The 24,503-nt window shown below is 41.1% G+C and overlaps 1 protein-coding gene across 1 annotated transcript; it reads right to left on the bottom strand.

Moving 5' to 3' along the window:
* Positions 1-1,238: 1,238 nt before the first annotated feature.
* gtpbp2a (GTP binding protein 2a) lies at positions 1,239-21,164 on the bottom strand. Its single transcript, XM_080450043.1, has 12 exons — positions 20,699-21,164; positions 18,286-18,312; positions 16,963-17,147; positions 16,380-16,488; positions 15,852-16,049; positions 14,413-14,587; positions 9,422-9,641; positions 8,646-8,781; positions 8,064-8,122; positions 6,239-6,410; positions 4,595-4,759; positions 1,239-3,771 (listed from the first exon to the last, which is right to left on the bottom strand). The coding sequence occupies exons 1-12, from the start codon at positions 20,942-20,944 to the stop codon at positions 3,589-3,591; spliced, it is 1,875 nt and encodes a 624-aa protein (XP_080306169.1). The 5' UTR covers positions 20,945-21,164; the 3' UTR covers positions 1,239-3,588.
* Positions 21,165-24,503: the final 3,339 nt, after the last annotated feature.

The following is a 24,503-nucleotide window of genomic DNA, read 5'->3' on the forward strand; positions in this document are numbered from 1 at the left end:
AAATACATTGACATTGACTGATAAAAACATGGCATGATCTCTCTTGGCAGCTGTGGTGAAATGTTAGCCATCAGTTTGTTTTTATTTGGTAAAGTTCTAGTAGGAAGTGACCTTAACTAATCTCACTTACACATAGCAGCAGTTCACCAGATGATAAGCCTTTTGAAGGGGCTTACAAGAAAAACAAGGCTATAGCAATTGCATTAATTTCCCCACAATATGAATGTAATCCATGATTCCAGAAGCAGGTTAAATTATGTCCCAATCTTAATGGCTTACCATGATTAAACTACATACTATAAAGTAGTATGGTGTAATTGAAGGGTGCCATGTATAATCAATCAGCATTGTGCACATGTCTGTAGTATTACGTCCTCATAACTCTTCCTTCTAAAATGGGTAGTTTATCATCAAATGGTTTGACATAAGCAAACTGAAAAGCCACTGAAAAGGTTTGCCTGTGGGCAGTGGTGAAAAGTAAACAAGTACATTTACTCAAGTACTGTACTCAAGTATAAGTTTGAGGTATTTTGACTTTACTGGAGTATGTACAATTTAATACTTTTACTTCTACTCCATTACATCTCAGAGGCAAATATTGTACTTGTACTCCACTACAATTATTAGAAAACTTTAGTTACTAGTTACTTTGCAGATATCAATTATTACATTATAAAACATACATTAACCACTTTAGTCCCATTTTATACCTAGGCTATTTGAAAATAGCCGATCTACAAGCTCACAATGCGACGCGTTTTGAGCTTGTAGATCTGCTACATCTCAGTACTTTTACTTTAAGTACATTTTGATACCAATACTTGTATACTTTTACTTGTAACAGAGTACTTCTACATTGGAGTATTGATACTTTTACTTAAGTAAAACAATAGAGTACTTTTTCCACCACTGCCTGTGGGAGAAGAGTGACGGCTGCACTTTTCGGGCGAGTCACATGATGGTTTTGTTCCAATTCTTTCTGTGCTGAAGAAACACTGTTGTGTTGTAAACATTTGTATTCTTGTACAGCTGACAGCTCAGATGTTTCTTTCATGTTACATCAGCCAGTGAGTGAAATGGGAGAGCCTCTGGTTTGGCAAGATGATGAAACATAAGGGAAAGACCTTTCAAACTTGTATTGTACTGAGTCATGCTTTGCCATGATTGGTAACAGACCCAACAGTTGATGGCTGATTAAAACTAACCTAGCTAAAAAGATAGAAAACACAAGCACAAGATTATGAGATAAAACTTTTATTTATGTACACCAGGAATATACAAACTGTAATTGTACATAAATATATATCCTACTTCACCCAAAAAACGATTAATATATAACACTTTCAATTAAAAGGAAAATAAAATCTGTGGTCTCAAAAAAGTGAAAACATGGTCTAAAACTGCCTGCAAAATGTATTTTTTCCAATTTTGTAAAATTCAAAGCCACTACAAATCTATAAAACAAATTCCTCAGATGCAAAAATCAAACCTTTATAGTAAAGACTAATAAAATATTTTGGTTGAAATACATTCTTCTTTTTTTTCCCAGCCCCTCTACAAGTGTTCACACACCGGGCATTACAAAGATAGAGGCGCAACAAAACAGGCCACAGTCACACACACCTCTGTTGTGCACACAGGACAGTCGTTAAGGGCAACACAGCCTTTAACGAACAACTAAACATGCTTCCCCATGTCCTCCTCTAGAGATCACGTTGTTTAAAGGAGTAGCACCGACTTCAGTTTTACTCATGTTGTCTTGAGTTGTAAAACGTTAGGGTGTGGTGGAAGTTTGCTCAAAACGGTAGTTCCATTAGGCACTGTTAATTAAACCCCAATAAAGATCAGTAACGTCAGGAATAAGACAACATTAAGTACCTCCAACATGATTACCTTAAATAGGGCAGTTTAAACACAGCTGCGTTAAACGGCAGCATGCCATAATATACAGTACACACATAATGCAAAATCAAAACACACAACAAGCTATTGCATCTCTTTGGAGAAACATTGCATTTTTACGGCGTGGCTCTGTAGGACACGAGCCGTCTAAAATGGGTCTGTGTGTCCGGGGATAATCTAAAATTTCTTGTGTACGCTGCCAAGTGAGCCAAATAACTTAGTATATATATTTTTTCCACATAATTTATGTTTTATATATTTTTGTGATATTTCACTTTAATTTTAGAATGGAAGTTAATGGGCTTAAACCTTGCCCAAACATGGAGTCATACAATACGTATGTCATATATGACTGATGTCACAGACTGGCCACATGAAGTCCCAGATCCACATGGAAGCCACGCCGTTATTAGAGCCCGTCTTGTGTTTTCTTAGAGCTCCCCAAGCCAACAACAGCAAAACCTCCGACTGGAGTAGTTCCGCAAGAGTGGTATGCAGTCTAATAGAAGAACTACACTGACCTGAGTAACTAAAGCACTTGGTAGGTACACAGTAACACCATTCAGTGGCTGCCCTGAGGCATTAGGCTACTTGTGAGTCACAAACATCAAAAACATTATAATAAAGCAAACCGTGCCTTTACTGCCTTAGCAAAAAAAACGTGTTACTACAAGGTGAAAGCCAGAGTGACAGTCATCTCAGTCAGCTAACACGGACAAGTTCTAACCGTCTATACGTAACAGTCCTTCACACCTTAATAAAGGGTCGCTTTGCTTCTGAAAAGACCCCATAAGCTGTGTTGAGGTTAACTCAAAACACAACGATAGTGTCAATCTAATGATATAAAAGATTGTCCTTTCAGTCAGGTCAGTCAGGCACTACACTGGTGGTAACACACAGCAGACACGATACTGTGTGGTGATGATGAGAATGATGACCAAACATCTCACATACTCGTAGCTGCATTGGAAGAAAAGTACGTTTGTAAACATTTGTCTTCCAAGGATATTATGAACAGATCTCAGTGCCTTGTACAGGTGATATAACACTGGCATGTCAATGACATGACTCTGTATATGTGTGTGTGCACCTTTTTCAGAGGCTGTGTTGGGGGAGTGCAAGTATGTGTAAACGCCACATGTAAGCATCACTGTGGAGTGTGAATCAGCTCTTGTGCTTCTTGGTGACCGCTTGTTCACACGCCTAGCTACGATTGTTGGTCAATTTCTATAGGCTTTGTAACCCAGCACTGTTAACTGGTCGATGTCACTCTGGAGGCTGCTGCTAGGCGAACAAGTTGAGCCTGATTCATTAGTAAATAGCAGAACTACAAACTATTTTTGTATACTGTAAGTATAAATCACGCTTTAGACAGGTGGCTTCATGAGAGGCGACACTCACAAAAGCTGAAAAGCTCGACATCAGAAAACATACCTTTGACAAGGCACAAGATAGATGTTTGGTGACAAAAAAGGCTTTGGAAGAGCAACAAAAAGAAGAAATAAAAACAGACAATCACAGCGGAGTGAGTGGCTTTAAGGGAGGAGGCAGCTTGGAGGCTGTTGGCGACTTTGGGAAGAGGTAAAGAAAAACGTTCTCTAAAAAAACCTGGTTTCAGGAGGGACGGTATGGGTTCTCTCGTTTCTCCGGGGCGTCTTTTTTGTTTAGTTTTTAAAGGCTAGACCTCTAGACCTCGTCCTCCTCGCTGCGGCTGGGCTGGTTAAACGACACAGGCTGCAGTTTAGTGACGTGACCGATGCCCTTGGTCACGCCCTCTCTGAACAGCAGCTTGGTCCCGACCTTCAGGTACTCCGGGTGCTTGATGAACTTGAAGAGAACCACTGCCTTCTCTCCGGTTCTCAGCTCGTCCTGCGGTTAAAGGACAGACACACGGGAACAGGAAGTCACAAAGAGAGAGTACAAAGTACGTATTTTCAATACGTTTTTCTTTTCTTTATCATGTTTTTTTTTACACCTCTGGGTTATGTTGAGACTAGCCATTAAAACCATCCCGGTCGTGTGATTTCACATTATCATGTGTCTTCTGCAGACCGGTCTGGCCCTAAGCGCTAAGTGGCGTTTTGTAGAAACCATAAAGTGGAAGAGCCAATAAGGATCTGTCACAGGGCCTTGAGCGCAGACACTGATTGGCTCTTCCACTTTTAGTTTTTAGCAAAACGCCCACCCAGCGTTTGGAGCCAGACCGGTCTGCAAAAAAATAATAATATGTGAATTCATGCGAACAGGATGGTTTACCAGGCTATGATGAGACCATTTTTTGCTTAAAATGGCATACTGGTCAAAACACAAAATCCATTAAAACACAATTGTATTTACTACATTTTGTATGCATCTATTAATCAATCAATCAATCTTTATTCATTTTCTCCCCAGTTTAGTATTTACCTATGCACCACCCGGACGCCCAATGATAACATTCACATATACCAACTGTACAATTTATATTCATTGAACAGCGATACATATCTCACGCAAGTTTCAAGTCCCCTGCAAGTTGGTTTTCATATCGTACTTAAGTGAGTAGCAAACATTGGCTTCTTTGAAGACCAAACGCACATAAGAAACAGTCTGCAGTCATGTCAAGTGATATGTAGTCACTGAGCTAAACACGCGGGACCATCCATAAAGTAGAATACAAGTGTGTCAGGAAGTGGAAGGAAGAAGGACCAACCTTGCCATGCACTGCCACCACTGTAGCGGTCTGCCTCACGTTCCCCGCGTGCACGGTGACCTGAAAGCCCTTGTGGAACGTCTTTGCGTGAAACAGCAGCACAATCTCGGCCTCAAACAGCCAACAAATGGTGGGTTCCATCTCTGGACTCACCATCACCATGCCCTGGGGGAGTGGAACACATGGGATGCTGTGTAAACACTACTGATTCTACCTAGCATAAAAGAAAATAAGCAAGTAGAGATGTAACGATAGCATTTTTACAGTGGTTCTCAAAGTGGGGTTCAGGGACCATCTTGGTTCCTTGAGGGGGTTCCAAATGGACCCTTACAGGTCTGTAACTCTGAGAGTGTACAAATGGAACCAAATGGACCCGTACACTCTCAAGAGGTGGGGTTCCTTGAAATTAAAAAGGTTTGAGAACCGCTAATCTAGGAATAAATAAAAAAAATCCATTAATAATTGTTAAAGTGCAGCTACAAGTTAGTAAAAATAATAATGTAAATAGTACAGTAAGAGCATAAAACAGTGCTACTTGTGCAGAACTTTGCAAAAGCTTATCCCAAGCTAACTTTTCCTATGTGGATATATAGACTAACTATTTCTGACAGTAAATGCACAATTCTTATGGTTTTGTAAGTTAGATTTCCCTCAGTTGCAATCTAACAGCATTTCTATTCCCTTTTAATTGTACATTACTTTGTTTTGACTGTATTGTTCCACTTTTGCTTTGGCAATGTAAACAACATGCCAATAAAGCCTTTTGAATTGAATTGTATAAAACAGTAGTGCAATATCAACTGAAGCATTACAAATATAAACTAATTGAGGACTGTAAATGACATATCATCATGTGATGAATTACATGCAGGGACGTGCAGAGAATGTTAGAGGGGCAGGGGCTGAAGTTTCCAAAAGGGCACTTTTGGTGAAAATACAGAAAATAGCCGATCTCCAAGCTCACAACGCGTCGTGAGCTTTGAGATTGGCTATTTTCGGTGCGTGATGCCGCACTCAACTAAAGCTTTCAAGATTCAAGCCAATACTGGAGATGCAATTCTTTCAACATAAAATGCTTGCACTCAAGTTCAGGAGAGTTAGGAAATGGCAATTCTCTTGAACGCTGCATTCAGGTACGGCAGGGCTACTCAACTTAAGATGGCTCAGGGGCCACTCAGCAAAATACCAAAAGTCCAAGGGGCCGCAAGCTAAAAATGACGGTCCTATTTTGGATTTTTCGATTTTGTAACACACACTACACATTGTTATTGTTATAAGAAAATTTACATTTTTACATCATATTCTTTTCACTGTACCTGTTCATTTTGTGTGTATGTCCAGTGGCATCAGTTCAGCAAAAGCTAAGGTATGGCAAGGTTAGGGTTGCCAACTCCCAGAGATTGAAATAAGGGACACCTATCCTGGGCGCGCGGCAAAGCCAGATGGGTAAAAGGGCAGGGGCTCAAGCCCCCTTTGATGTCTATGTGTGCACGTGCCTGATTACATGGTATCGGAATGGCACAGGGTGGCATACTCGCCGATACTGATACCAGCATTTTAGGCGGTATCGGCAGCTTTTCCGATACTGGTGTCGATATCGGAAGAACTCTAAAAGAACATAAGCAAGGTTGTCAGGTGTCTAACCTTGCGCAGCAGCGAGCGGTCAAAGTCACCCAGTGCCAGAGTGGCAGCCTGTCCAGCCCTGAGCACCCTGCACGCCGAGCGGTTCCTCTGGATGCTCCCCACCGTCAGCTTGTGGAACTGGCCCAGGTCTGTGGGCCCTACCACTAGCTGCTCTCCCTCACGGCAGATACCGCTGCAGAACCGGAGAGAGAATAAAAAGGTTAGCACAGTTGTTTCTCTAACTTTTTCATTTCAAGGACACATTTTTAAATATCTTTAAAAAAAAAATGTTAAAAGTTGAAAGCTCTATATTCTGATAGCATTCATTGATAGAGTGATAGAGCCGATAGATTGTTTGTTCAGTAACAGGGGTCTCTCCGTCTCTCCAGCTCTTTAACACTTTACCTGCCAATCACGAGTATAACCGTTGATGAAAAATACATCCGTTTACTGCCATAAAACTGCCATCCACGAGTATAACCGTTTTTTCAATTTATCCACACAGAACCAGAGATATCACGATCCAAAGATTTCTAGCTCCATTCACTCCTTGGTTAACTTATTACTTTAAAATCCTGTATCTCGGCTCCCGTGTAAAAAAAATTTAAACACTGGCACTGGGGGAAGTAAAATAAAAAAAACCCTCTGGCAGGGAATGTGTTAATAAACAGAAAATACATTTTCAGGCGGTCTGCAAATGTTCAGCCAATCAGGGAAGAGTAGCCATTCAGCTTAAATGTTATAGATGTTCCAGTTCCAATTTAGTCAACTCACTTCTTTGTGTCATCACTTCCAATTTCACTTGTTTATCCTGTATCCTGTGTGAGTTCTCTCTCCTGATTAGATCCAACCAGATTTACTTTTTCTGTTTAACAAAGAGCTGGAGAGACATGGAGACTCCTAAGCTATTTAAAGGTAGGGTAAGTGATTTTCTTTGGTTAAAATACCGGTAAGTGTTAAATAGCTCTATATTCTGATAGTACTCATTGCTATAGAGTGTTTGTGCAGTAAAAGGAGTCTCCTTGTCTCTACAGCTCTCTATAAAACAGAAAATGCATTTTCGATATAATTCGTTTCATTTCCAATTTTATCCAATCAGGATAGAGAACTCAATCAGGATATAGACTAAACAAGTGAAATTGGAAGTGATGACACTAAGAAATGAGCAGGCACAATTTGAACTGGAACACTATAAAAATGAAGCTTAAAATGGGTACTTTCTCCTGATTGGCTGAGATTTTGACACCTACCGGAAAATGTATTTTCTGTTTATTAAAGAGCTGGAGAGACGGGGAGACTCCTGTTACTGAACAAACACTCTATAGCAATGATTACTATCAGAATATAGTGCTTTAACCTTTTAACAAAATACTTTTTGTTTTAACCCAAAAATATCACTTACCCTACCTTTAACTCATATTTTAACAAAAGAAATATCACTTACCCTACCTTTAACTCATATTTTAACAAAAAAAAAATCACTTACCCTACCTTCCACTCTGGCAGTGTATAAATGGAACCAAATACGGGTCCATTTGGTTCCATTTATACACTGCCGGAGTTACAGAACCGTAACGGTCCATTTGGTTCCTAACTATGACTCATTTAGCTGGGGACCCCCTGGAACCCCCTGAAGGACCACTAACCAGCACGTTAGCACATGTACTGCCCCGCAAACACAAGGTTTGATTGATTGATTGATTGAAATTTTTATTAGGCAAAAAGAATGTAAAACAACACAGTTACATTTATAATGCTTTTGACTAAAAGGTCCGGCCAAAAAAGTCCTTGCGGACTTGTTTCCGACTTGTTTCAGGTAAGAACAAGATAACTTTATTATGCCCACCTGTATAGAGTACCTCCCACCACGGTCCCGACCTCAGGCACCGTGTAGATCTCATCCACCTGTAAAAGGGACATAAATCGTTAACTGTAAACACATACAGTACAGAGGGCATCTGTAGATGCACAATGCACTGGTGCAGTGGTTCTCAACCTTTTCGGGCCGCGACCCCGCCAAAATAATCATATTTGAACTGGGGACCCCCAACCCTGATAAACACTTGGAATGTAGGCATTCAATTTAGTTTGACTCGGTTCCACAGATGAATATTGTGAAAATAGCCGATCCACAAGCTCACAACGCCTCGCAGATCGGCTATTTTCCAAAAATGTGCCTCTTTCTTATATTATTAGACAATTTGGCCAATGTTTTTAGTTTGTTGATTACTTTTGATGCAGTAATGGTCTATTTCTTGTTCTTTTCTTCTTTTTTTCCAGGTATTAAAAAGGTCTTTAAATTGTCACTTCACTGTCATCTGGGGACCGCCCGAAAATCATGTGGGGACCCCCCTGAGGGGTCCCAACCCACAGGTTGAGAACCACCGCACCGGTGAGACCACCAAATTCGACTTCATGATCCGTCTACCTGAAACTCGGTGAGCTGTTGCATGAGCTCCTCCTGCTCCTTGCTGTTGCTGAGTGGAGGGATGATGTTGAAGAAGACCTTGAGCAGGTCCAGGCTCTCCCCTGACACACTGGACAAGGTGAAGATAGGCGTGATGCTGTAGAAAAGGCACACAATGGCATGAATGGGACACCACTGTATATTGACACACATGCATCACTGTCACACTACTGGTTTGTAACCACACGCGCGCCACAGCAATCTTATCCTCACTTGGTAAATGTTTTCCATGTTATATGCGTGGATTGAAGCACAATAAAATCTCATGACAGAAAAGGTTTGTATGACCAAGTCCTAATGTGCGATTTGTGAGAGGAGTCCCCTTCACTAGGGCTGATTCCTAAACAATTAACACAATACAGTATGTACAATTATGATGTTTTAGTGATATTGTTCCTGCTGTTCTACGTACTGCCAACCAGGTGAAGAAATCACAGATTGAGGATTGTAGATTTGAATGGAAGATGCTTCTGAACATAATTATTGCTAGTTTGACCACTTCTAATGCTCTAATCTTAAAATAATAACCGAAAATGTTTCGCTGCGCAACAGTCGTGACGACTGAGAACTTTAATCCATGTATATGCATGCATTTCATTAACTCAATACAATTAAAAAAATATATTTTTAACTTTATTTTCAGAGTCAGAATGGGTTGATATCCTTGTGTGCCGAGTGTGCTCGGAGCTCTTTGTGTCATAGTGATGGTGCGATAACGCGTTGTGCGCATGCCGTACTTGGGCGACTGGGCGAACTGCTGTGCCGCCGTGACGGCGTCGTCGGTGTTGCCGACGACCAGCGGCGCCTTGTTGCATCCCGGCTGCTTCAGCAGGCGCTCCAGCTGCCGCACTGTGCGCTCCACCGTGGCCCGCGTGCACAGGTCCACCTTGGTGACCGCTATGAAGATGGGCACCTTCAGGGCCATGGCCAGCCCCAGGTGCTCCCGCGTCGTCCCGGCTGAAATGGAGAAAGATGAGGGAGAGAGGCGAAAGTCAGGCCAAATTGGTGAGTTAACCCATTAAGACCTGTGGTCGATTCTACAAAATGCCTTTCTCAAACGTTTTCGTGCCAAGGACCCCCAGAATAATATGTATTTGGCCGCGGACCCCTCCATCTGAACATGGTTTGTCCTCCTGGTGGGGGCTCATCACTGACAGTGAGTCAGTAGGACACTACAGCAGTGACAACACACAGAAATGTGTGTGTGGAGGGATTAATTGGTATAACGACTAAATTGGGAATAAAAAGTGGGTAAAAAGCAAATAAATAGTACAATCCGTGGCTTTTATGTCTGCTGTCTCTCTCACAATGGATAGAGGTAATGTACAACGATGTCCAAACTACAATGAAGATGGCAGCGCATCTAGTGTCGTCTGCTTCAAATAACCTTATTGACATTGTCAAAAACGTTTTCTGTTTATTAAAGACCCGGAGAGATGGGGAGACCCCGTTACTGAACAAACACTCTATAGCAATGATTACTATCAGAATATAGAGCTTTAACATTTAACAAAAAACTACCAATGGTTTAGCTGGGCTAGATCTGTTCAACGCTTCCCATAATACAATATGCGCTCCATAGAATCATGATCATATTGATAGGATATAAAATGAATAAAAGGAATTAACAAATAAATGCTGTACAGTTCAATTCTGCTACAGTGTGGCAACACATTAGCTTTAGACACAACTAATGGCAAAGACTCTGTTGAGTGGTATAAAAGAAGTTCTCGTGCATGCAGGTCGTTCAATGGTAGAGAATAATAACTCTGCCTATCTCAAGGTGGAGACTAATAGAGGCTCTGGCGTAACAACACAAACTGATAAAGAATAGAAACTAAGCGTGACGTATGATTATTGTGTCACAAGAGGTCAAAGACTACAGAAATAGAGGAATAACTTCAACTGAAAAGCATGTCAGCAGTTCATGAAGAATGACAACAGTGCAGTTCCCTAAACCCTGCAACTTCTCATAGGGAACCTGCAGTTAATTGCACTGCGCTGAGTTTCAAGGGCAGCACTATTTTCCAAGGTGTAGGTTTGCCTGATGGGTCATGGGGGTCATGTTGCCCTGTAAACGAAGCTGGCATTCAAGGGAAACAGAGATATATATATATAGGCAATGTCTGCGTCTAGAGTCTAGACACAGATTTAAACTATAGGCTAGAAAAAGCCTAAAGTCTTCCAAAACGTAATGCTGGCTATATAAACGAGTAGATGGCTGGATTATGGTAATGTGTGTCCTTGTCAGCTAAATGTGGTGTTGTGTGTACCAGGGACGCGCAACGTTATTAAAACAACATTGAAACAGAACAGAGATTCATAGACAGACAGACAGACATAAAGAACTTTAGCTTTCGTGCTGTTCGTGGTTGTAAACAGAAATTAATCAGGCCTAGGCACACGTTGTCCTTTTGGCTCAGTATGAACGCAACCTCAGACTAGCAGTAGGTCAATGCATTACACAGCCCCTTTAATCTGTTTCATAATTCAAGCTGCAGCACTCAGGTTGCAGGAAACATGTCCCACAGTATGTGTGCATGTTGTTATTCAGCTTGGATGTTCCTCATTCCTGTCCCGTTTCCCCCCCCTCCACACTCTGTCAGATATGGACCCTGGCCACAAACCTGAGGAAGACTATTGCTGTCAAAATATTGGTTGTCCTTTTACAATAAAAGCATTTTTGCATCGTGGCTACGAGCTGTGCGACTTCGACCTGAAGCCGATTCTACAAATGTCTTCTACATCCCAACAGTATTCTGAAAAACGTGTGTTTCTATATCAGTGGTTCTCAATCTTTTTCATGTCAAGGACCCCCAAAATAATAAAAGAAATTGGCCGCCGACCCCCATCTCAAAATATTTTGTTCCAGGGACCCCCAGAAGCAAAGATTTGAGTTAAAATGTTCGCTTTAAAAGAATATAAATATATTAATTTGCACACATTTTCTCGATTTAAAAAAAATAGCAGATATACAAGCTCATAGCGCGGCACTCGGTGCCGCTCTATGAGCTTTTTATTTTTGAATAGCCAAAGAAATGAACTACAGATTTCAAAGTTGAAACATAAAAATTCATAGATTAATAAGAATGAAATTTGCTGTGTCTCTGAAACAATGTTCAAAGTAGAGGTGTGCATTGGCACTGCCCTCACGATTCAATTCGATTACGATTCACCAGGTAACGATTCAATTCGATTACGATTAACCTTGTAATAATTCGATTTGACGATGCATCGCAAGGCATCACACTTTTCTATATTACTGCACAACATGGCAACTTTTTCATCAGTCAATTACAAGCAGTCAGATATACTGAACAACATAAATCTGGCTGCTGCTCTGTGCAAATTAGCAATATGATCAAAAACTGCAGTTTTTATAACAAACCTAGTAAGGGGTTTAGCTTGCCGCAAGCTGGTATAAATTATGACTGACATTTTTTTCTGGTTTATGTTATGTGCTGAAATGTTTGTGAAGGTTAGAGAGAAGGCTAGGAGTGGATACGGGTTATGAGGGAGTTTTTTTGTGTTGGACTGTAATTTCCTCATCATTTGCCAACAGTTTTATCTATGTTTATTAAACACAAACAAAACCTGAGTCGTGAGTCTAACTTCAATGTTTACTAAATTAAACACAGCAGAGTGTGGGTCGGTGTGTGGAACAGCATGCATAGTGGGTGAAATATGAGCAGCAGGCTTCAACATTCTTTCTATCAGCTATTCCAAGCAGCAACATTGCTCACCACAGCGATATGACTGAGGAGAGTGTTGTACTACAGTAAGTCAGGATGGCCGAGCGGTCTAAGGCGCTGCGTTCAGGTCGCAGTCTCCCCTGGAGGCGTGGGTTCGAATCCCACTTCTGACAATGATCTATTGTCTTGGTGGGGTACAGGAAATGATTAAACAGCGACGGCAGCCAAGTGTTCTCACAAACAAGACCAGCAGACTTTTGCCGATGCCATCTCACTTAAAACTAATGCTTCTTATACAAAGATTCCATTCCACAGAAGGGGATCATTAGCTACTTAATGCCAACAGTTCTTATCTGGGCCTGCTTGCTGTGGCTGACAAGGCCCCACCCCCTCCCTCACAGTCGTCAGGGAGTTGTTTGTTCAGCACTCACAGATACGTCAGGATGGCCCAGCGGTCTAGGCACTGCATTCAGGTCACCGTCTCCCCTGGAGGTGTAGGATCGAATCATCCCACTTCTGACAGTGAAACTAGATCAACATAAAACTATTTTTTTTTTTTTTTTTTTATACTTTATTGAGTCCAAACATGTTAACAATAAATGATTCAGTTTACTTCCATAATAGTAATAATACATTTCACATGTTTTATGTCTCTGTACACACATAAAACTATTTATTAAGCTAAATATTATGAAAGATGTTTATGTTTCTTCTTTCCATTCCTTATGAATGTGCCTCAAGAAGACAAACATGAAATTGCACAAATCAATCTTTTTATTTTTAATCATGGGTTTTTGTTGCCGTTTTTCATGTTCCACAAGTTTATATGGTGGAGAATTCACAGATTACAAAATATTTAATGATTTGTCCTTAAACTAGTAACTGCTGTGAGAGGTGTGATCACACAGATCTTTGGCAAGCTTTTTCCTCAACTTTTTGATTTGATGTAAAACATTCAAATAAGTATCGTGTTCAAATATTTTCAAATGTCCATGTATTTAAAAAAAAAGGAACATGCCCTGCCCTACTTGCAGCACATTCGATCAGACCCTGTCACATAAATAACCAATAAGCCTGCTAAAAGTAGAACTCTAACTAGGCTACAACCTACCTTCTCTAGACAGTTTCCACTGCTCATATTTCAGCTATGTCCTGCAAGTCTTACATTTGACACTTCTTAACATGTTCCCTCAATATGGATTGTACAAAACTATAATGTAGTAATACAGTTGTCTTCAATTATACCAGCTGCAAAATTGAGTCACACCAAAATGCACACACTGTATGAAATCAGTCGTGTTTGGCTTCATTAAGTGTGGTCTCCCTTCTGCAAAGTCAGCAACGCGGACAGGCTCGGTTTCAAATAACTGACACAGTTACAAGTGTCAGAGTCACCAAATCCCGACTCCAGTGAACCATTCAAAGAGCTTCAGGGTCAGGCTGACCCACATGAATGGAAGGTATTTGAGATATTCTGGGACTCTTGACTGGTAAGGGCGGGCAGAGGGGGTGGGGGGGGGGGGAGACGGCTGAGGGTAGGCCTGTTACATAACAAGCTTAGATATCACATGTGTGTATCTATGGCATCAAGTCACAGGTAGATAAGTCAAAACAGCATGGAAGCAATGCAAAGCATAAACAAACACACTGGCCCGGAGAGTGCACAGTTCTGCTCTATTATCAGCCTGAGCCCCAGTGGAAGACTCCCTTCTTTTCTTTTTACAAAATGTTTATTTATACTATTTATACATGTTTAAATTGTACACAGCCTTTGTCATGCAAATAAAAAAAATAAAAACAGAGAACTTTTCACACTAGTCGCCGAATATTTATATATATATATATATAAATATTCTCACTGACATCAATAGAGTATCGGAAACTGGCCCGAGCAGAAAGTCTTCAGCCACGCCATAATAAAAATTGACCACTTAAACCCTATCTACTTCATTGTCTGTTATGACATGCCCAGCATAGGGACGCTAGGGTTCACAGGATTACAATGTTTAACAAAAAGGTGTAGAAAACATTCTCACCAATGCCAGTATTTGCACTGACGACCAGCATGGCGAAGTCCGGGCAGTAGCTGGTGAGGCCAAAGATGGTGGTCTTCAGGTACTTGTGGTGGCCCGCCAGATCAATGAAGGTGATCATTTTCGAGGCACTCTCACAGATCTCCTCTGCTGTCCGAGATTCACTGTAATTTACAACCTGGGAATAGAAAAAAAGACAGATTCTATAACGGTATGTAAGTTATAATTAATTATTTCTGGGCTTGAGTACTTGATATCTACAGATAACATAGAATTGGATATACACGCACAATGCACATATTATGTAAAAGACAGGAGAACAAAGAGTTGAGGGGTTTTCACAAGGGGGAGACAACGCCTGCATTCTCGCTTGAATCACAGAGGTCGTACGAACGCAACAGATTAACAGGAGTGCATCTGTCAGATTGCCCGCACCTCGTCCTTGATACCTGCCCACTTGCCTCTTATTGAAAATGAATTACTAGACCATCTGTTGCTTCCCGTGTGAAAAGACCTTTACAGTTAGATATAGTGCTGTGGTAATGTTCTTACAGTTGATGCTAGCCTAGCCAGTTGACTTTACTTCGTTTCTAAGCCAAATGTTACGTCATCTATTTGGGCACATTTGACTTGGAGCCAGACAATTATGGAATTTGGATAAGGCAACTGGGCAGTTGTGGGAAAGAATATCCGCTGTGCGAGCAAATACCTCTAATCTATGATTGCATTAAAGGATTTAAAATGGGTTCAGTGTTGTCAGACCAGTCCTGTTTATTGTGTGGTCCCCCTGCATCTCTGTAAGTTGGTTTTCATGCTGTACTGTAATCCATGATATGCTTTGTAAAAGGGTTGGCAGCAATGTCAAGTAGACTGTGCAAAAGACAAAGTATATAGCGCTTAAGTGGTTAAATGCAATGTTATCACATGACATGTGTTGTCTTCCCTAATCTGGTGCACTGTAAGACTCCAACAATAAAAACCCAGAGATAAGCATGCCATAACATTATTTGTTGTGAATGCCTAGCCCATTTATGACAGATGATAGCCTATATTCTAGGCTAGACTAACATCCACAGCACTCAGTCTATGGTCTCCAGTGGTGGACTAAGTACTCAATCCCCCAGTAGTTGAGTCAAAGTATAGATACTTCTGGTCAAATATTACTCAACTAAAGGTGAAAGTTACTCAGTCAAATTTGTACTTGAGTTAAAGTACTTGCTTTAAAATAAATTGAAATAGTAACTTTTTCCATCCTAGAAATGTAGTGGAATCAAATGTGCAATATTTGTCTTTAAAATGTAGACTAGTGGAGTGAAATATCCAAAAATACAAATACTCAAGTAAAGAACAGATATATTAAAAATGTACCAGTACTAAAGTAAATGTACGTTGTGTTGCTGTCCATCACTGGTAGTCTCTGGCCTTGGACATGTATTGCTCACCTCTCCTTTGCTGTTGAAGCCAAGGATTTCGAAGCTTATGCTGGAGGTGCGTCCAGTCTGGATCTCATGGAGATGTCTGAAGAGGTTGAGCCTCGCCCGTCCCCGTCCATTGTCCAGCTCACCTTGCGTCAAAACACCCAGTAATGTGGACTTTCCCGAGTCCACATTGCCTAGAACGGCAACCCGAAGGTCCAGGAACTGAGGAAATACACACACATTTTGTTTTCAAGCCATAGGCAGGCATAGATGGTATAGATTAGCATGCACATCCGAAATGTAATATTAAGGCAGGTGTGGGAGAGAAAATGACAAACACAAATACTGAAGGGGGGGAAAAACCCAGTCCACACACTGCAATGTAAATCCTGAAACAAATGTATTTACATAATGCCTTTTAGGGATTACATTGCAGGATGGACTCCTATTTTCATTTTCAACAAAACCAGAAAAATGAATAAATGACATTGTGCAATAAAAGTACTATCCACAAATAAAAGGCAACACATCGCCATGGCACAGTAAACTAACCTGCTGGTCATCTGGCACCTTGCGAATAAGCACCTCGGCGATCTTACGAGGAGGGTCCGAATCATAGTCCACCTCTCGCTCCCTGAGGACAGCGATATCTGCTCCCACTCTGAGAGAACGGTTCAACAACAACATTTATATCTATTCATAATAAATCACATTAATCCATTCAAGATCTGAGGCCGATTCTATAAATGCCTTCTAAATCAGTAGTTCTCAAACTTTCAAGATTTTTCAAAAATGTTCAAAAATAGCAGATGTAAAAGCTCGCAGCGTGGCACGAAGTGGCGCGCTGTGAACTTGTAGATCTTCTATTTTTGAATAGCAAACGCTAAGATCTCAAATGACACAGATGCTTTCCCGGTTTTAATGGGTTAAGACTGTGACACCTGATTTACACGTTGTTGTGCATCATGTCGTGCACATACAATAGGCGATCTACAAGCTCACAGTGTGTCACAGCGCCAACACATTGTGAGCTTGTAGATCTGCTATTTTAGGTGCTCGACACCGGCGTGTAACGGCATAAATCAGGCCTAAGGAACATACAGACAGCGATAGCAAATAATTGTGATGGCCTTACTTCTCTGCCATCCTGTGGAGGGTTGTTAGTGATGACTTCATGTCTTCGTCCGATAGGCCCACGAGCATGCCATTGTCCTCGACACCTATTTGATACACGGCTTCGCCCCTGCCCTCTTGTAGACGCCATTTCATTTGCGTGGCTAGGTGCTCAAATCGATATTGCGTGGGACTCAGCAGCTTCAGCTGGAAACAGAGAGAAATCTCGATCTTTAACTTAGACAGTGAGTGGCGACCAAGTGAGACCAAAATAAGTTTATAATTTTAGATTCTAATAACTTTTTATTAACAATAAACTGAAGAAATATGATTATATACATATCACACACACACACACCATATCATTGCTGTCCGGCAGGAACCAGCTAACTAAATATTTCCGCTTTTGAATTTTTTTCCATAAATCAGGGCCATTGAACACCCTTTACGTCTGTGTGTTGGTAGTCTGGGAGACTTCGCCTCAGAGCCTGGACAGCAGGGGCGCGGCCACTGCGTTCTGATTCAAATCAACAGCCAATGAAGAAAAGGGGGCGGGATCCACATGCAGTGGGTGTTGCATGTAAATAGGAGCGACGGGAAGCAATTTCTCAATTGCAGCCGCCATTGTTGTGTACTGCTGTTTGCCTCTCGTCGGACTGTTTAGACGAGTTGCACAGCTCTCAGACCGGTAAGAGGCGTGTCCGCTCAGATTCTGAGCATAAGTTACATCCCGTACACAAATACCAGGGCTCTGGCCCAGAAGTTTCCTCGCCCCTCCCGTTTGTATGTGAGAGCTGGCGAAAACTTCTGGGAACTCAGATTAGTGTGTTGGTAAAAAAAATATTGAACCAATGAAAAGTATTAAAAAGTGCTTCTGACGAAACCAGCTAACTCCATTGGATCCTCAAACTTTCTGCTAAACCAGCTAACTCCAGCAAAGGGGGGTGGAGTTAGCTGGTTTTGCTGACTCCAGGCTCCACCCCCTTTTGACCTCCAACCTCATTGTGAGCTTGGAGGTCCAATCAGCTGTTCTTATCAACTCCATTTTTGTTTTGTTTTTTTCATTTCCTGAAAAATGAATGAGTTAGCTGGTTCCTGCCGGACAGCAGAGATATAGAATAATTATTTTAATTGTTTTTTTTCTGCATTGCTTTTTGTCAAATATATGTCCCAATGTCCTGTTCTGTCTAATACACCTGTCTCAACTGACAGAAAACCGAAGCGCTCCACAGTGTGACATGACACGGTTTAATCACATCTAAAATACTGTAAGTACACACAAACTGATTGCTGAACAGAATAGATATGTATTTCAAGATTAAAACAACCAAAGACTTTCACTTACCTTGTACTCTATATTTCCCTCTTCAGCCTGGCCCAGAGAGAATGAGAGAAACAGAAAAAAAGGAAGGGGGAGGGGAGGAAACAACAGCTGTCGTTAAACAGAAGGGAAGTAAGACAATAGACCATTGATCTGCCAAAACACTGTACTGATGCCAGTCCACTGGTGTGTGAATAGATGGTTACTAGCGGGTGCTGCTCAAAAAGGCAGGTAGACTAGTTTGAAAATCACACACAACTGAGGTTAACTACACCAGTGGTTCTCAACCTTTTCAGGCCGTGACCACTCGCAAAATAATAGAACTGGGGACCCCCCCTTCACCCCAATATCTTTTTTTAATATATGTATTAAAAAGGTCTTATAAGTCCTTAAATTGTCACTTCCCACTTCATCAGTGAATTTTTAACACTTCATGTTTACAGACAAATGTGAACATGTACAGGAAATAGCCCACATTCCAAGAAACTACTATGAGTTGTTAAATCAGATTAGATACTTTAGTTGGTACTGCATATTAAAACATTTAGTTTGCCATCAGTCCGCTCCACTTAGCAGCATAAAAGCATAAATATATAAAAGACAAATATGTCTAAATTAAATATATATGTGTCCTTGAGCAAGACACTGAACCCCAACTGCTGATAGAAAGATAGATAGACTATCTATCTATATCTATATCTATATCTATATCTACACACACACACGCGCGCGCGCGCGTACACACGCACACACAGTCATGCTGTAAGCACAAAACGACAAGCATGTTGGGACATGTCCAAGGCAGCGTTTTGTTTTCATCAGTCATCAATGCATCATGTCCTGCAACTCAAAGTTCAAGTCGTTTCAGGAAGCCGAATCGGGGCTAACGTTACCGCCCCTGGCACACGTATCAGACTGTGAGCTGGAACTTTAAACATGGCAAACTCTGTATATTATTATATATAGTTTGTTTGCAGCATTAGTTTAGTTAAAGCAGGTCAGAGGTGACTTCAGGGTCATCGTTGTTGTATGTATTGTATCCCCTTTCTTGCACACGAACGCTACTACCGATATATCAGCATCAATATCAAGAATCTAGCGTCAATATCAGATCTACAAGCTCACAACGCGAGCCTGTACACCTGATATGTTCGCGGGGCGACACCGTCGTACGACGACGACGTATGCACTTAATATAGGCTACTAGGCTAGCCAGTAGCCAGCCTGCTATTTACAAAACACAGCTGCTCGCTGTGAATACACAGACACACATGCAATTGACGACTTGTAGTTTTTTTTGCCCCTTTGCAATGTTTGCGTCGTCATAGTAGTATAGCACATAATCATGTAGTTATTACAGTTTGGACAACAGAGATACAGATGATAACTGACATTATAGCAACAAGTTAGAAAGAAGGGGAAAAAAACACATCCCCCCATCCGTTCATCCTCCTCCTTTTGATTACGTGTCATTGGTCTGCTGCAGAATGCACTGCATGCTGCAGACTGGATTTATTTATGTTTTAATCTTACTGTACATGCAATTTAACAATGCCTTAATAATCATTGTTAGAATAACGTCGATGAATGCACTGGGTTAAACTAATATCTACACTTGCACTGTGGTGCTACACGTAAAAACAAACAACAGCAAAACAAAAAAGCTTTTTCTTTGATAGCTTTTTCCATATTTCAACTTTTAAAGCTCCCATGCATGCAGTTTAATAGTTCTTCTATGGAGCTTTATCCCAAGCTAGCTTGTTAGGCTAGCAAAACAACTTGTAGATCCTAGCTGTAGAATACAACTCTCGTAGACGTATTTATGATTCTGACGTTTTCAATCTACGAGAGTTGTAGGGTTCACCCCCCATGGAGACAGGGACTTTCTGCACTATGCCCCGTAGACACTCCAAACATGTACAAATTGAAAATAAAGGTGCTTACCCCCAAGCCCCAAATGTTAACTGTCTCTACGCGGTAGTAGTTTAATGTAATAATCCATATCTTTCAATAAAGAAGTGTTTTAATGCCGTCTGTGGCCGAACGCCATTTTTTCACCCTCGTTTACTTCCTGTTTACATTTAGTGTAATTCCGGGTTTCACCAGATGGGGCGCGTCACTACCGCCCATTGGGAACTTCCGACAGAATCGGCCACAGACGGCATTAAAACACTTCTTTATTGAAAGATATGGATTATTACATTAAACTACTACCCCGTAGCGAGAGTTAACATTTGGGGCTTGGGGGTAAGCACCTTTATTTTCAATTTGTACATGTTTTGAGTGTCTACGGGGTATAGTGCTGAAAGTCCCTGTGTCCATGGGGCGTGAACCCTACAACTCTCGTAGATTGAAAACGTCAGAATCATAAATACGTCTACGAGAGTTGTATTCTACAGCTAATGAAAGATGATGATTTGACTTCATGTGATCTTACCTCTGGAGGTAGATTATATGGGGGGTTGTTGCTCGCTTTCAAGTTCCTGGAGGATCGATACTTTGACTTCTTATTCTTTGCTTTCTTCGGGACCGCCGGCAGCCCGCTGCAGCCGTCCCCCCCAGAGACCCCCTGGGGGGACCCGCCAGGTCCAGGGATCTGGTTCTGTCCTGCAGATCCCTGTGGAGGTGGCGGCGGCGGTCCAGCAGCAACCGAACCGAAGAGTTCAGACACCCGCTCATCCATTGCGTTCACTCTGGGGCTGGCTTTAGCCTTTTAGCCGCTAAATACCGCTGCCGCGTTAAAATGTGTTTATTGTGAATCGACGTTGGGGTGTCTATTCTCGGGTTATGACGCCGCCCAACACATCGAGGCGTCTGAGTTTGGATCCCGTTGTTTAGGTTGTAAACCTGAAAGTTCCGAAAAGAAAACAAAGCACCGATAACCCCCCCTCCCTTCACTTCAAACCCCGGGACCGTCCTACGGACGTTCAGTGTTTACAGGGTGTTACGTCAGAAACACTACGTCAATGACGGGTACGCATGATTCTCAAGCAGAGGGCGCACCGGGAGAGCGGCGTTTACGTTCTCAAACTTTTGGATTTCGAAGGACCCCCCATAGAGTTAAAAATAAGGGACCCCCCCATAACTCTGAGAGTGTACAAATAGGGTTCCATTTGTACACTCTCGGAATTACAGACATGTAAAGGTCCATTTGGAACCCCCTCAAGGAACCCAGATAGTCCCTGGACCCCACTTTGAGAACCACTGCATTACTACATCATTTTAACTGCAGTCTACTACGCGCTCTACAAGCTAAATTATGCCATAGTCGTGGTGTGGCAGAATTTTAGTAACTCGCTAGTGGTCACAAACAAACGAGTTGCTGACGTAACTCACTGCTAGTGTTTACAGTGAGTTACGTCAGAAACAGGACGACGCCTGTGACGGGTACGCGTGGGTTTCAAGCTGAGAGCGCACGGGAGAGCGGCGTTTGTGTTTGTCTTGATTGATTTAAGTGAAATTTGCTCAGTCAAATTTTTACTTGAGGTAGACTATTCAAAAGTAGGCCTACATGCTTTAAATAATTACTTAAGTGTTCAAATGTACAAATTACAAAGTATCCCCTACCCCTATTTGCTGTAGTCCAAGACTTTACAGCATAGGCTACCCTGTTGAATTATAGCGCGCGTGTTAATCAATAGGCTAATAATCTAAACCCAGGGCGAATTGAGTCTAAACCCAACCTGAACCTACAAGTAATCCTAGAAAACTTCAAAGAACGTGTTAGCGAATAATACTAGCCAGTCCTACACAGTAAACTAGCTTTGAATAAAAATGTTTTAATGTATTTAAAACAACAGTGCCACTTAATTGTGTTTTGGGTGTAGATGTTTTCTCAAATTGGTTGGGCTGTGGCCGTGCTAAACGACAGGAATTTGATAAACTGAACCGAAAACATTCCCCTGAAAATTAGACCGTCAGAGGGAGCCATGACCATACATCATTATCTCTTGAACAACAGCACCACCATGTGTTCATTTTGAGCCAGGCTAGGATTCACTGAGAGAACGCTTTATTTCAACGTTAACGTTTTATTGTGTAAGCAGTGCAACAGAGCATTTTGCAATAATACACGCTACTAGTAAAGCTTGTGCATATGCAGATGATGTGTAGCCTATTGTTTGAATATAAAGTTGTTAAATGCACTTTTGCAACTTTTATTGTAGACATGTGTTTCCCAATGTTACAGGGCTCCTTGTGTGAGCTGACCTGTAGTGTGGAGGACTGCATACTCCAGACTAGGCCTGAAATTTCGTCATTTTAGATTGCAAGGCCACTTGGCCTTTGTTGTTGTACATTTTTTGAGGGCACAAAGGCCAAAATGCCAGGGCAGGGCAGAAGTCAAATATAACAAGATTTTAGTCCATTGAAATAATTAATTGAATTTTAGGGTTAAGGATGATTTTAAATTTAATATGTAGACTATCTACAGTGAAATAAAGAAATTATGGTATTTACAATCTGATCCATGCTCAGCCCTGCACCAATCAAAGTCACTGGATTGGTTTAAAGATGGGGACTCAGGGGAGTTAAGAATTCTGAATCTCAACAAAAGACACTGGTGTCTACATGACAAGAAAGAGACACTGGTTTCTACATATTGACAAGAAAGAGACAGAGGAGAAAGTGGTACAGTCAGCTGGGGCATTAAGGCCACTATATGGCCTCAGGGCATGACATTTTGTGAGGGGCACAAGGCCAAACTGAGGGGCAACGACGGCCATGGCCTTCATGGCCTCCCTGAAATTCCTGCCCGGCTCCTCACAGAGTTTATTATTTATATGATTGTACAGGTATGTTCATTTCGTTTTTGTGCTTTATTTACATTTTATATTGATTGTATTTGGTATGTTGGAACTGGAACTTAGCTCTATTAATGGATTAGTGAAATAATAAATAAATAAAACATACACTGAGGTCTGTTGTATTTTAATTGATAATTATGCACTGGCAAAATGCCTTAGGCTATAATTATAGGGCGAGGAACTGTCCGTTGTCCTGGAATCGTCACTCATGCATTCTCCCAATCCCCCCAGTTGGCGACTATAGTTAAATGAATGTGATGTGATAACTGTAGTGTGTTTTCTGTAGGCTACTATGACAACTTACCTTATGATTGTGTAAGTCTGAAGGCCTACTAATAAAGGTGTGCTTTGCACCTCAACTTGTCTGATAGTGCTCTTAGATGGCCTAATTTGATTGCGTTTCATTTAACTTGTTTGTTGTTAGTGCCAAATTTTACACATTGTTTTTCAGTGCATCATTTTGTCTATGGCTTCGTGACATATTGTATTAGCCTGGTAAACCACCCCGGTCGCGGAAATCATATTTCATTTGATTTCATGAAATGTGATTTCCGTGACCGGGGTGATTTACCAGGCTAATATTGTATAAGAGCATTGTTATATAGGCCTGGGGGTGTTTAACAATAAAGTGCCCTCCTGTGAAAAATATATGCCCCTCTGCTGATCATTGTCTGAGTAGGCTATACTGCAGGGCCTACTTACATTATTTGAGTAGCTGCACTTGTTTGTATTTGTTGTTCTGGAAACTTTCACTCCACTACATTTAAAAGACAAATATTGTACATTACTTTTGACCCGACTTCAGCAATGGCAAAAGTAGCCTACATTAATATGAACTAGGCCTAAGCTCTACAAGCTCACAACGAGTCACAAGTAGAGGTTCTATTTTCAAAATTTTCGAGACATTTTCGCTATATAGTCCATGAGCCAGACAAGATTTCTTTATCGAAAGAGTGGGCAAAACCATACCTATATTAAATTGTTCATAGGGTCAATATAAGTAAATAAATATATGATAACCTTTCCACAGGAGCAGCGTTTTCATATTTATCACACATTTTGTTATTTTACCCATACGTACATGACAGGTGAAAAAATAGCAAAATTTAAAAAATAGTTATCATAATGAAACTTCCCCAGTTGATTACTTACATGAAGACAATTGATTTATCGTATTACAAGTTTTCTGAAATTGTATATTTAAATATGAAAATTAGGCATTAGGAAAATATGACCAAATTTGCATAACTTTCCAGAATCAACATTGGAACATTGGACAAAGCCAGAGTCAACATTCTTATTTCATTTTGTTAAGATGTTACACATTTCAGAGGGTGTAACATCAGTTGGAAAACCAGCGCTAGTTAAGAGCTCATGCAGGGCAAAATAATTAACACCAGCTGTGAACGTTCTGTTTGATTGTGTGTGTGTGTGTGT

This window comes from Gymnoscopelus braueri, assembly GCF_963280865.1.
Source record: "Gymnoscopelus braueri genome assembly, chromosome: 14".
NCBI lineage: Eukaryota > Metazoa > Chordata > Actinopteri > Myctophiformes > Myctophidae > Gymnoscopelus > Gymnoscopelus braueri.

What these genes read in the sequence shown, in the direction of transcription:
- gtpbp2a (XM_080450043.1), bottom strand. Translation starts at nt 20,944, where the DNA reads ATGGATGAGCGGGTGTCTGAACTCTTCGGTTCGGTTGCTGCTGGACCG. An exon ending in CATATAATCTACCTCCAGAG is followed by an intron (nt 18,313 to 20,698) that starts GTAAGATCACAT and finishes TCTCTGGGCCAG; the next exon opens with GCTGAAGAGGGAAATATAGA. An exon ending in GTGGGAGGTACTCTATACAG is followed by an intron (nt 6,411 to 8,063) that starts GTGGGCATAATA and finishes CCGGTTCTGCAG; the next exon opens with CGGTATCTGCCGTGAGGGAG.